This window comes from Octopus bimaculoides, chromosome 21 (assembly GCF_001194135.2).
Source record: "Octopus bimaculoides isolate UCB-OBI-ISO-001 chromosome 21, ASM119413v2, whole genome shotgun sequence".
NCBI lineage: Eukaryota > Metazoa > Mollusca > Cephalopoda > Octopoda > Octopodidae > Octopus > Octopus bimaculoides.
The window spans coordinates 36,704,640-36,719,608 of record NC_069001.1 but is presented as its reverse complement, the minus strand read 5'-3'; the positions used below and the strand labels follow the sequence as shown (position 1 = coordinate 36,719,608).

General features: G+C 39.0%; 1 protein-coding gene across 2 annotated transcripts in view; it reads left to right on the top strand.

The window, feature by feature from the left end:
* Positions 1-5,754: 5,754 nt before the first annotated feature.
* The window catches only part of LOC106880083 (dentin sialophosphoprotein), a 28,601-nt gene continuing 19,386 nt past the window's right edge, over positions 5,755-14,969 (top strand). Inside the window, exons 1-2 of one of the 2 annotated variants that reach the window (XM_014929896.2) lie at positions 5,755-5,892; positions 14,481-14,605. In XM_014929896.2, the coding sequence (XP_014785382.1) occupies positions 14,497-14,605 (109 nt within the window). In that variant the 5' untranslated portion in view covers positions 5,755-5,892; positions 14,481-14,496. Of the gene's footprint in view, positions 5,897-14,480; positions 14,606-14,969 lie in introns of both variants that reach the window. The other variant, XM_014929895.2, reaches the window with a different exon arrangement.

Sequence of the window (14,969 nt, the reverse complement as noted above, 5' to 3'; positions counted from 1 at the left end):
TGTGTGTGTGTGTTTGTGTGTCTGTGTTTGTCGTGTGTGTGTTTGTGTGTCTGTGTTTGTCGTCCCCATAACTTAGTGGTTCGGCAAAAGAGACCGATAGAATAAGTACTAGGCTTCCAAAGAATAAGTCCTGGGGTCGATTTGCTTGACTAAAGGTGGTGCTCCAGCATGGCCGCAGTCAAATGACTGAAACAAGTAAAAGAGTATACATATATATATGAGGTCTGATCAATAAGTATCCGGACTGTTGACATAGCAACGAAGCTAAGGCACGCAGCGTAAAGCCGCTTGGCACAGACTGACATTGCCATCTGTTGTGAATGCACACTAAGTTTGATTCTTCCAGCTCATTTCTGTTTACAACAGAGCTTAGAAATAACATGTGTAACGTGTGATCGTCGCGTTGACCATGACAGAAAAAGCTGTCACGGCGATATCTGTTCAGAGGCCCACGCAAAGTTGCAGAAAGGGTATGTAAAGTAATGTATAAATAGCACAAAAGTGTACGAGTGATTCAGACTTTTCTAAATGGCCGAAAAAATGTCGATAGTGACGAACGTTCTGGGAGACCTGCAACCAGCAGAACCGAGAAAAACTTCGCAGATGTGCGGCCGGCTGTTAAGGGAAATCGTCGAATCACCATCTGTGAGCTATCAGAGAATGTGTAGATAAGTTACGGTTCAGTTAAGTCCACTATCACTGAAGATTCGGTTGGGAGACGCGTGTCTGCCAATTTTGTGCCATAAATGCTTTCAGCTGACCAAAGAGACATGTATGTATGTATGTATGTATGTATGTATGCATGCGTGCGTGTGTGTGTGTGTGTGTGTGTGTGTGTGTGTGTGTGTGTGTGTGTCTTTGTGTGTGTGTTTATTCCCCATCGTCGCTTAACAACCGGTGTTGGTGTTTACTTCCTCGTAACGTAGCGGTTCGGCAAAAGAGACCGATAATATAAGTATTAGGCTTTAAAAATAAGTCCTGGGGTAAAATCTTTCAATGTGATGTTCCAGCATGACCGCAGTCAAATAACTGAAACAGGTAAAAGAATTAAAGAATGATAAGGATAATATAACCAATATGGTATAATGTTGTCTATTGTGAATGCGCGTGACTTAGTGGTTAAGGGTATGTGACTCACGATCGTAAGGCTATGAGTTCGACACCCGGCACTGTGTTGTCTTCTTGAGCAATACATTTTTATATTTCACGTTGCTCCAGTTCATTCAGCTTGCAAAAATGAATTGTACCTGTATTTCAAAGGACTAGCCTTGTTACATTCTGTGTCACACTGAACCCCGCCGAGATCTACGCTGAAGGTACGCGTGTCTGCGAAGTGATCAACCACTTGCACGCTAGTTTCTCGAGTAGCGTGGTGTTCTGTTGATTGGATCGACTGGAACACTCGTCGCCGTAACCGACGGAGGGTGACTCGACTTTTCGTCTGATGTCACTTTCTCCAACACCACTTCGTCCACGTCTTTTGGTCTTATCTCTCTTTATCCGATGATTTTTTTTTTGTCTAATGACTTTTTGTCCATTTGTAAATAAGTTCTTTAGAAAACAAGGTGAACATCAAAATCAAATAATCATGGAGAATTTTATTGATAGGATTTGTGAGAGAGTGGAAAGTGGAAGCTGTTATGCATGAGCGACTACTAGTCTTCCATAAACAACCTTGCCCGGACTTGTGCAACGGAGGATAACTTTCTAAGTGCAACCCCATGGTCATTCATGATCGAAGGGACCCTTTATATCTCTCCTGCTTTAAAATATAGCCAATAATATAGCCCTAGATACTATGATAGTAAATGTCTAAATAAATAATGTAGACGTCGCTCCCGGAATACCTTCGTTTATGGGTCCACTCGATGAGTTGTCACTCGGAGTTAAACAACAAGGTCAGTGAGCTAGCGCAGCAGTTCTCAACTGCGACTCCCAGGCATCCTTTCGGCCCTCAAGCATCCCTATAGCTTCGGGCCGACCAAAGTCTTGTGAGTTGATTTGGTAGACGGAAACTGAAAGAAGCCTGTGCATATATACTCTTTACTCTCTTTACCTGTTTCAGTCATTTGACTGAGGCCATGCTGGAGCACCGCCTTTAGTCGAGCAAATCGACCCCAGGACTTATTCTTTGGAAGCCTAGTACTTATTCTATCGGTCTCTTTTGCCGAACCGCTATATATATATATATATATATATATATATATATATATGTATGTATGTGTGTCTCTGTGTCTGTGTTTGTTCCTCCACCATCGTTTGACAACCGGTGTCGGTGTATTTATATCCCGATAACTTAGTGGTTCAGCAAAAGAGACCGATAGAATAAGTAGTAAGCTTAAGATATAATAAGCCCCAGGGCTGATTCGTTCGAGTAAAACCTTTCAAGGTGGTGCCCCAGTATGATCACCGTCTAATGAGCGAAACATGTAAAAGATATAAGATACTGGGCCTTTATCGATTCTACATCATATAGAAGAGTTGTCCATAATCTGAGAGTATAACTCAGGGAAAACGATGCAGAAAAAAATTACTTGTGAAACGAAGTCAAGAACCCATTATGAATTAAAGGACTGCGACTATACATAAAGATTACGTGTTCAGTAAGTTCTTGATGCTACAATGCTGATAGACATCACTTCTTCAACAGAAATAAGTAGGCTTACGTGTGGTCTTCAGTGACTCTACGACCTTTTCAGGAGAATTCGAAAACCTAAAGTTTTACATTACAAAATGTACAAAGTACATTTACTGAAATATAGGTCATAAGTTGGGCGGACCACAAAGACTGAAATTATAACACTGAGAATATTGAATGCTATATCTAAGCTTTAATGATTACATGTATGTAGCTGTATATATCAGGTAATCAATATTAATTTTTCACAAAACCAGAAACTTTAAGCAAGAGTCACGTTGATAATATCACATGTATTGCGTATATACTGGGAGAATTGTGCTATTAAAGTGTCATGGAATGTTAGTATGATTGATACTCTTAGACGATGTGTAAAAAAGTTTTTACTCAGGATTTTTTTTCCTATCATAGCTTGTGCTACGATTTCTCTAGCATCGGTATTGACTTTCATATTTCACTCTGTTTAGTACGGTTTCAAGGTGCTTGTGTTTTGACAGTTTCTTCGCTTTTTTTTCGGGGTGATATTTAAGTCAAAAGGTATTCGGATATCTATCAGTCTGCAAAAACTTCTATTGTAGTTTTTGGTATTTATAGTTGGGTGATTTACTTCGATTGTGGAGGCACGTGGCTTAGTGGTTAGGGTGTCAGCATCATGATCGTAAGATTGTGGTTTCGATTCCTGGACCGGGCGACGCGTTGTGTTCTTGAGCAAAACACTTCATTTCACGTTGCCCCAGTCCACTCAGCTGGCAAAAATGAGTAACGCTGCAATGGACTGGCGTCCCGTCCAGCTGGGGAGCACATACGCCATTGAAACCGGGAAACCGGGCCCATGAGCCTGGCTAGGCTTTAAAAGGGCGAGAAAAAAAAAAGATTTACTTCGATCCCCTTGTTAGTCAGCAGACTGACAAGGAGATCCCTGTCCCAGATGGTTGTAGCTAGGATGCGGTTATGCATCGCATTAGGTACATATTTATACAATTTTATACAATTTTACTATTAAATAGATAATTAAGGCGGTGATCTGTTAGAATCGTTAGCGCACCACACAAAATGCAAAGCAGCATCTCTTCCAGCTTTGTGTTCTGGGTTCAAATTCCGTTGAGGTCGACTTTGAATTTCATCCTTTCAGTGTCGACAAAATAAGTAACAGCCAAACATTGCGGTCGGTGTAATTGACTAGCCCCTCTTCCGCAAAATCCTAGGCCTCCTGCCTATAGTAGGAGCGATTATTAAAGGACTGTGAGAGTCGGTGAGCTAGCAGAATCATTAACACGTTGGTGAGAAAATGCTGAGCGGCATACCTTTCGACTATTTACGTTCTGAGTTTAAAAATCTACCTAGATCGATTTTGCATTTCATCCTTTCTGGGTTGATAAAATAAGTACCAGCTGATGTAAACGATTTAAGCCCCTCCCCCACTAAAATTCTTGATCGTGTGTCAAAATATTAAACTATTATTAAAAGGACAGAGTCGTTATAGCGTCGAAGAAAATGCTCCGCGACATTTGTTTCAGAGGCCAACTTTGCATTCTTTTAGAGCTCCATGAAATAAAGTACCAGTCAAGTACTCGGGTCGATGTAATCGATTAACCCCACTTACTCCAAAACTGTTGGCCTTGTGTCTTAACTAGAAACAATTATAAGGGTGGTGGATTGGCAGCATTGTGAAAGCGGTGGACAAAATGCATTTAGTAGAAGTATTAGTAGTAGTAGGAGAAGAAGTGATGGTGTTAAGGTGTCGCCGAAGCCAGATTCTTTGTTTGCAGTGTTTTACTTTTTACAGTTATTTTTAATTTTTAAATGATAGAATAAAAATGAGATTTTGCAAATGAGAAATGTGAACCGACTTAAACCGAACCATACAAAAGCACCTAAATTCAGTATCTTAATTTGGTTTTGATTTTGTTGGTTCTTCAGATACCTTGGAACTGCTTTCCACACCAGTCTCTCATGTACAGTAATATTGTTGTTTTGTTTTTCATAATGGTGTGGCTTCGAGGGAACGGCTGTGCCCATGACCTTCGCAGACCCTCCAAAGACCATTGAGACCGGCGGTTAATGTTCTTCTCGTGAAGCTAGAAGATGGCTGTAGGAAAAAAATTGGCAGGGAGGGGGAATTCTAAAGAAATGACGTTCTGCAAGAATCGAGAAATAATTGGTTTGAGTTATTAGTGTAGGATCTAAGGCTAGGAATTGGAATTCTGAAAATGAATTGGGCAATGTAAGCGAAGAAATGACGAATGGGAACAAATAGACATGACACGAGATCATCAGAGCCAATCAGGGGAGTCAACTGCAGCAACGACAGACTACGAATGCATTGATTTACATTTTATCCATCACTCGTTTCGGTCATTAGATTGTGGCCATGCTGGGGCATGGCTTTGAAGAATTTTAGTCGAACCAATCGACCCCAGGACTTATTTTTTGAGCCTGGTACTTTTTCTGTAGCTCAGATGTTTGTTATTGTTATTGTAGCTCTGTCTGCGACTGTCATTGTTGTTGTTGTGGTTGTGACTATATCTTAGGTGTTTAGAAACAGCAGTGGCCTGAGTATCATTTGCTATTTTTTCCCCTACCGCTGAGTGATAGTTTGACTGTGGAATTCACAAATCTTATTACTAACACTGTGGAACAACGCGGACCAAAGATTATCTCTTCCGAGAAATATAGCAATAAAAATTATCAATTACAAATAAATAAATAGATAAATAAATAAACTGAAAATATAAATGTTCTCTTGTTTGGTAAACTTTATTTATCGTCCAATTTTACGCCACTTCCTGAAGTTTGGGTTATTTCACGGAACTCACTCTGTCGTAGCATTCTAGTCTGAGAGTAGGTCGGTCCAAAAAGTGTCAGAAACTTTATGAAGATTCGCGGGTATCCCAAAACGATGAACGTAAATAATGAAATGTTGTATACAAGTAATAATCTTTTCTACTACAGTAACAAAGCCTAAAATACTTTTGCAACTTGCTTGGCGTGCTAACGATTCTGCTGGCTCGCTGCCTTAGGAATAGTATTAATAATAACCACAGTTAGCCACTGACGTTCTCTTTTTAGTCACATGTTCCTAAAACGTTCTCTTTGTGTTCGACGAAAAAAAACAGAAAACAACATCTATGAACACAAAATAAGCGAAACGAAATAAAAGACCATCACAAGCGTCTCTAACATTTTAAAACGTCTTCAACGTATTTTTGTGCTTGTGTTGTGTAAAATCTTGTTCCTGTTTTATTGCAACGATGGTGGGTAAGTTTTGAAACTTTTAATATATGAAAAACTGCTGTATAAACGGAATTTGCATTTTATTCTTTCGTGATCCATGACGACAGTAAATTAATAAGTACTAGTCCATAGGAGCTATTCAAACGACTGTATATGTTTTTACTACAAAATGTGTGCCCTTGTGTGATTTAAGTGATCAATATATGAACATCAACCGTTCAGATCAAATTTAACTAAGATTGTATGGTTCATAAAGTCGTTAAAATATTAACTAGTGTCCAATTAAACGACTATACAAACATCTTTTTTTTATTTAAAAGCGGTGTGCCAGGGTAAACAAACAATATATTAACAACTGTTACACAACTGAATCTGTCTATTGATTTTCTAGGTTGACCCATCTCTTTTGTGCCTCTCAAAAAATCGCAGGTCAGGCCCACGTTTGGATATTGCTCCTAAATATGGGACGATGCTATTACTGACCGCATCTAGAGAAAGAAAGGTCATTTGACTTATAATATTAAACAACTCAGTCACGCTCCACTCCTCGACCCACATATGTCCTATCTATTTCCTCAGCCTTTTTTCTATCGTTGCTATAATGACATCTACTTCTTTGGTTTCAGTCCATCTCCATTCAGGTACTTCCGATTCAGCCGTCTCTGTCATTCTTATTACTGACTTTGTGTTCCTCTACCAAGCCCTGCACTGACTTTTGCTCTCCATCCTTCCCCAGAATATCACCTCTCTAGAAATCTCTTCCTGCTCATGTTATCCTCGTAGATTTTGAGTAGCAACACATTAAGTGGATCATTAAAAGCATCAGCTTACTGATTTTGAAGGGCCTTCAGAAGTCACAGGTACGGCATCTTCCTCCAAATCTAGCAAATAAAAAGTAAGGTCCATAAAGTTCATGGATCAATGCAAACGATTTTATATCGTGTATCTCTTTTCTATAAAATTTGTAGATTTGTGCCAATGTCAGAAATGAATATATAAATAATTATCGCTTGAATCGAATATACTTTTTATCCTCTCTCTCTCATCCGAAGCTCCACCAGATACTGAGGGCTGATTCAAACAGTTATTGTCTTTCTCTACAAATTTTGTAGACTTGTATCGCTATTATTGTTAATGTTTAATTCGAGGTCGTTCTTGATCGAGTTGATCTACGATCAATTCTTTCTTTTTAGCAGGATCTGGGACAACATTGTCCTCTGTACCCTCCCATTTTTAAGACGGTAGGATGTAATGTTGGAAGTCAGCTGCTGCTTCGATCAAGTCAAACAACTACTTGGTGGCTCGTTCACTGGGTCGCTTGTGTCGCTGAAAATTACCTGTATAAACGCGTACGCTAATGTGGTTATATTTAGATACGCACATGTGTGCACACGTAAACATGTATGTATATGTGTATGTAGAGATATTTAACAGCTAATATTATTTAAACATCGAACTTGATATTTATAAGATAGGGCCCCAGAGAGCATAAAAAACTTCTTAATACATTAGTTGCTGATTTTATTTCGAGATCAAATCTAATATTGCAAAATAGTTATCAAATACTTTCTAGTCGTAACTATATCTTTTAAGGGATTTCTAGGCCCCTATCAAACCAGTGAGATCACCGTTGTTAATTTTCTTCATTTGTTAGTCGGTCGATGGCTGTAGGAAAAACTTGAACACGGATGGAATTTCAAAAGGACCAACGGTTTCCGTAGAAGAACTAAACATAGTGTTTAGCACCGGGCCCGGACTGTGACCCAGCATGGGAAACAGTAGCAGTGAATGAGTTCAGCTTGAGTGAAGGTAGCACTAGATTACAATATCAGTTAACCGACCTTGAGGAGCAGAGGTAATAACATAAGTAGTGAGTTGGGTAGAAAAAGCAACAGCACGTCTGTGGGTCAGAGATTGGAACAGGATAACTAAGTACTTTAGGCCACTAAATCGGGTGGAAATCTTTGATAGTGATCTCCGATGTGAAAGCAGTATTCCTTTGTGTGTCCCATTCGAGCTTTGAATTGAGTTAATAATTACTGGGAACTGAAGTATTCTATGGGCTGCTGGGTGGGATTTGAAGGATATTCGATTGCTATTTCTTCTAGTGGTAGTGGTGTAGACTTGTTGCTGTTGTTTACCTGAAAAATCATTCCTGATCGAGTAGATTTGTGAACAAAGAACTTCTAGCCGTGACCTTCCCGTCATTTTATAGATCAGAGACAGAATTGTCAAATTTAATCTTTTTTAAAGACAAGAAGTTGTCATTTGAAAGGAATTTTACTGCTACTTTTGTAGATCGAGCGACCGTGTAAAGAATGCAACTTTTTTTTGGCAAAGCGGGCCACATGTGACATTACTCATCACCAGGCGAGCCGCACTACTAAAAAAAAAGCCAGAGCAATTTTTCGTTAAAGGTGCCATTCAGAAGGTCTCACGGGTCGCAGTTTGGTCTTGAAGCACACTCGTTGGTTTGCTGGAGATTAACCCGTCGGCTTATTGTTGTAGTTGTATTTGCTATAACACAATATTTGTAGATTCTATTGCTGTTGGCCCTACCGTTCTTGTTTTTTATCCGCTAGTCAGTTCTGAGCATTAACTGGCAGCTCTGTGAGTTACAACGACGGAGGTTCAAGTTCATCTGATCAACGGAACAGCTTGCTCGTGAAATAAGTCCTGAGGTCGATTTCTTCGACTAAAAGCTTTTAAGGCAGTGCTTCAGCAAGGCCGCAGTCAAACGAATGAAACGAGTAAAAGCATAAAAGAACAAAAGAATAAAGCTATTAGCTATTCCAAAGTAGTGAATAAACTAAATACCAGTAATGTACTTGTAGTTTTTAACCTCTCCCCTCCCGCCACTGCCACATTTGATCATGGTTCTTCAATAAGGAACAAATTTTCTTTAAACTGTTTTACTGATATGTATGTAATACATGGAACAAAGTGAAGCGAAGCCTCGTAGACACCGCCATACTACCACCACCACCACCACGACGACTACCACCACCACGACGACTACCACCACCACGACGACTACCACCACCACGACGACTACCACCACCACGACGACTACCACCACCACCACGACTACCACCACCACGACGACTACCACCACCACTACCATGGCTAGAATCCCTTCAATCATTGTTCTAAATTATCAAAACTTAGGCTACATTAATTGAACATCACACACACACACACACACACACACACACACACATATATATATATATAAGCACATACATATGTAGATGCGTATACACATATACACATACGCATATGCACACAAACGCATACATATACATATAGGTGAATCTATTAATCTATCTATCTGTCTAGCTACCTTCCTACCTACCTACCTACCTACCTACCTACCTACCTATCTACCTACCTACCTACCTATACGTATGTGTGCATGTATGCGTATATATGTATATGCGTATGTTTGCATTATGGTTGTATGTGTGTTTGTGTGTATATTCATCTATGTTTGCAAGGAACTGGTATTTATCAAAATATTTGCAAATGTTTGATGGGGTATCATATATAAAATGTATAGACAAAACGCTTGGCGAGGATTCACCTGGGAAAAGCAGGGAGAGGGCCAATCAACACAATTCTCCTCAGGTTCCCTATCCGCCCTCATGTCTACTCTACTTATTAGATTTGATACAATCTCAGAAGGAAGAAAATTGATCAATAATTTGATTAATAAAACTCTTCTGTGCTTGACATTCCCAAATGAATATCAACTCACAACATATGACACCTTATTATATCTTGTTATTTTCTCTATCCTCTACTGAACAATAGAAGTTTTCATCTAATTGGTAGGGTAGCAAATGAGATGTAGCGAAGCGTATCTAATCTTTTTTCTACCTTTAGTAAACTTTTCTACTTAACCGTTTACCTGTCCTGTATATCACATGTTATATATAAGACACACTTGCTTAGCGTCCATGGATCATAAATAATACACATTTCTAATTGTTTTCAACTGTTAGAGTAACTTGGGACTTATGACAGGAAAGCTTTATATTACTCAAAACATGACACAAGAACCAATTAAAAGTCTGAAAACAAGCATGAATGGATAGGACAAACTTATGAAAATGCTTTGGACAAGTAAAGAGTTGAGATTGTAGCGCGAACAAATTTACTGAAAAATTCAGTATTAACTGGCATACTTCGGGACCAGATGTCTCCGTGAGATATATTTTCGTCAACGGACTTTGCAATAGTTACGGAAAAGGATTTTAAGAAATGTAGAGAAATTCTTCACAATGAATTAAAAATGGAAATGCAATTAAACTTTTCTTCACCACAACACTTTATCAATGACTTCACTACAGGTATCGAAACGAAAAAGAAAGCACAAAATTTCTTAGAGTGACTAAACAATGTCTTTTAGAAATGATGCACTGAAATCAAAATCAAGACGGGTTGAAGTGTGAATACTCAAAATAATGGGGTACATATTTAATTGCGTTACAATAGGGCCTGACTACTATGACGCTGCCTATTTAGATTTTTTATACACATTTGTTATAGATTACTTCATAGAGGAGCTAACTAATATGCTGTAACAAAGGTTTAGAGCAGTGGCTCTCAACCATTCTCCTTTGATTCCTATTTTACTGGGATGGACCCTCATACCCGTTTGATGCTTAAAAATTCCTATTATATTTTTATAATTAAATATTATTAACAATTGTAATCACAAATTGTTAAAATATTTTGAGTATTGTAGAAGTATTACCAATTTATTGTACATAAATTTTAACAACAAAATCTTATACAGAACCTCAAATGCCAAATGGACCGCAAGGATCATATGGAACCCAGCTGAGAACCACTAGTTAGAGGGTTGATCAATAACAGGCTATATTAGGTATTTTTAATTTACAGCATTCACAGCAGTTATGCGATATTACCAAACCTCTTTTTAATATGGTTTGTCACTATCAGGATTAAAGAGTTTGGATAAGTGTGTTTGAGTGCGTGTATACATACATACATACATACATACATGTGTGTGTATGCGTGTGTGTGTAGATATATATACGTATATATACATATGTATGTATGTATGTATTTATGTATGTATAGATTCTCAGACCGATGTGGTGATAAAATATAAGGTTTCTTGTCTATGGGGTACCCACCCAGAAAGTTTAATGTTAAAATGCAAACACTGGTACAAAATGTGACAGCAGAGGAGTATCAAGAGCTATGACTAGGTTATGGCTCGACCTCCTTAGAGTGTAAAAGTTAAGGGCCGAAACTCTTTAATAAGTTGTGAAGTGGGGTCGGGACGTGTTCTCTGAAAAGCTTATGCTGTTGAGCTCTTCCTAGGGTTTATTACTTCCTAGTTCGTAGTCACCAAGCAGCAAACAAACTATATTATCAAACACAACCCAAAGCACACCAAACAGCATACTAACTATACTGTTTTGAAACGATATACTAATCACACTGTTAACAATAAACATAACACTACATTGTAACCAAGTTACATGTGAACTACACTGTGACCAAATCACACATTCTGACGCTGAGCAAACAACAGAAGTGTTATCAAATAATATGCCTACTATACCACCAACAAACATCAAAGTATAAGATTGTGAACATATTACAATTACACTATCAGCAAACAATATACCACCTACCCAGTTAAGAAAAGGAAAAGCCCAGCTACATGCTGATCGTACTAATTAATCTGTCCGTAAATAACGTACAAACTACACGAAGGTTATCGACGCAGCACTGTCAACAAATAGCATATCAAGTTCACTGTAACGAAACAACACGTGACTACATTCTCTCAAAATATACACAACTGCATTGTCGCCAGACTATACAGTGACATTCCCAAATCACCAACTACGCTGTGACCATGCAATACAGTCACACTCGTACGTCTAGGGCAATTTTTCTGAACGTAGTTGTTTTACCACAACTGCTCCACTTATATAAAAAAGAAACACATTTTGTGTAATTTATTGCAAACTTAGCAAAAGTGCAACGTTCTAAAAATCTCCATGGATATTCTACTTGTATTTCTGACAGTGAGCCTTTTCTAAAAGTAACTGCATAATGATGCATAGCTCTTTCATATTTGCAACAGGTCTCGTAGATACAAAACTGAATTTACTTCTGTTATGAAGAAATACTGCTCTGAACCTGACTCTTGAAAAATCATTGAACAATCGCTTCTTATTCACTATCCTGACCAATAAGCTCTATCACTGACTTTTACAAAACACAATTTCATCTTCATGGGAGAACCATTTTAAAAATTTATTATGGTGACTGCAGAAAACAAACTTAGCATCACTTTGCAATAGATGACAACCATGTAATCTTAAATCTGGAATATTAGATAACAAATGTCTTCACCTTTTTCTTCTTGATATACTCATTGTTTGATTCTTTATTACTTAATGTAATATGTACACGAAAATTTGGTACTGGAATTTGAGCACTAGTGGGGAACTCGTCTCATTGCAGACGGTGGGGAACTCGTCTCATTGCAGACGGTAGGTTAGGGTATTAACTGAAAGTTTAGTTTTTAAAATTATCCATTTTGCGTTTGTTTTTTTCCCCCAAATTAAAATTAGAACAGAATGGCATAGCAAATGACATTTCATTTCAGAACCGTTTGACCATCCGCTTAGTGGCATTAAATATTTTAAACAAAAAATAAAAAAGGTTCAACTCTTTACATCTTAAATGAAATTGATAGCATTTTGTTAATAGTATAAATTTATGTTTCTAGGAATTTAACGTGAGATCAATACATACCAGAAGAAATTAGGTTGATTCAGACAGTTCCGCCGCGTGGCAGGACATCTACATGAATACAACACTTGCGTACAGCCATGATAGAGCGACATAGACCAGCAGTTTCTTTTGCAACATTTACAAGGAAACTTCAAGCTGATCTACAAACAAAGACTAGGCTTATGTCTGAACTAGTGTAAACATGTCTTAAGCTATACAGACTGCTACACTGCAGAACTTTGCAAAGGAATAAAATTGTACTAATTTTACATAAAAATTAATACAGTTGATATTAATATTGGTTTCATATTTTGGCACAAGGTTAGCTGTTTCAGGGTGTAGGAAGTAAGTCGATTACATCGACCCCAGCACTTGTCTGGTACTTATTTTATCGATTCCGGGAGAATGAAAGACAAAGTCAACCTTAGAGGGATTTGAACTCGAACATAAAAACGGATGAAATGTCACTAAGCATTTTTTCCGGCGTGCAAACGATTCTATCAGCTTGCCGCCTTGGAATTTTTTTTAAATATTAGACACGTGGAAGCAAGGCGGCAAGCTGACAGAAACGTTGGCACGCCAGGCGAAATGCTTAGTGGTATTACGTCTGTCTTTACGTTCTGAGTTCAAATTCCACCTAGGTCGACTTTGCCTGTCATCCTTCCAAAGGCGATGAAATTAAGTACCAGTTACGTACTGGGGTCGATCTAATCGACTTGCTCCTCTCCCAAAACTTCGGGTCTTGCGCCTAGAGTAGAAAAGAATATTAGATACGTGGAGGGCGGCGAACTGGCAGAATCGTTAGCACGCCGGGCGAAATGCTTAGCGGTATTTCGTCTGCCACTGCGTTCTGAGTTCAAATTCCGCCGCGGTCGACTTTGCCTTTCATCCTTTCGGGGTCGATAAATTAAGTACCAGTTACGTACTGGAGTCGATATAATCGACTTAATCCGTTTGTCTGTCCTTGTTTGTCCCCTCTGTGTGTAGCCCCTTGTGGGCAGTAAAGAAATAGGCATTCACCTATCTTTATGTTCTGAGATCAATTCCATCGGGGTTGAATTTCCCTTTCATCTTTTCGGGCTCGACAAAATAGGCGCCAGACTGAGAATTTGGGTCAATGTAATTGACTTATTCCCACCCATTAAATTACTGGGCCTGTGCCAAAATTTGAAACCTACATTATCTAGAAAGAAAAGTGCATCACAAGAAAAGAAAGCCGGAGAGGAAAATTGTGATTTCATATTTAGATTTTGCATACAAAAGTACACTTCAAACACTTCATAAAAGCAATTGACAAAACTGTTTGTTTTGTAGTAGTAGTAGTACTAGTAGTAGTAGTAGTGAAGGCGCATGGCTTAGTGGTTAGAGCGTTGAGATTACGATCGTAGGCTTGTGAGTTCGATTCCTGGACCGGGCTGCGTGTTGTGTTCTTCAGCAAGACACTCTATTTCACGTTGCTCCAGTTAACTCAGCTGTAGAAATGAGTTGCGACATCACTGGTGCCAAGCTGTATCGGCCCCTTTGCCTTTCTCTTGGATAACATCAGTGGTGTGGAGAGGAGAGACTGGTATTCATGGGTGACTGCTGGCCTTCCACAAACAACCTTGCTCGGACTTGTGCCTCGGAGGGTAACTTTCTAGGTGCAATCCCATGGTCATTCATGACCGAAGGGGGTCTCCTCAGTAGTAGTAGTAGTAGGAGGAGGAGGAGGGGAGGAGGGGATGGAGGAGAAGGAGGAGTAGTTGTTGTTATTCTTGATGTTGTTGCTGATGTTGATGTTGCTCTTGATGTTGCTGCAGCTGATGTTATTAATCCGTTTCAGATTGATGAACTAAAAGATGGTAACCACTAGCAAGGTAATCCTGCTTTCAGCATTCCTGTTGTCAGTGGTCACTCAACTGTGGTGTGCTCCTATTCCTATTATTACAATAGGAAATCAACAGCATGGTGAGTATGTATTAAATATGACGCCTTTGTTCTTTATTATAAACCAAATAGATGTTTGGGTTTAGCGTTGTTGATAGTAGTTTTAATAAAACGCATTTCATGTTTAAAACCGCATCGATCCATGAATAGAAAGAAGACACCCACCCACCTATCCATCCATCCATTTATCCATCCATCCATCCATCCATCCATCCAGCCAGCCAGCCAGTCATCCAGCCAGACAGCCAGACAACCAGACAGCCAGACAGCCAGCTACCCATCCATCCATCCAGCTAGCTAGCTAGATAGCTACCCAGCCAGCCGCTATTCCTGGGAAGGTCGTGGGATTAGAATCCCCAGGCACCACCTCCATTTGGTCCTGTCA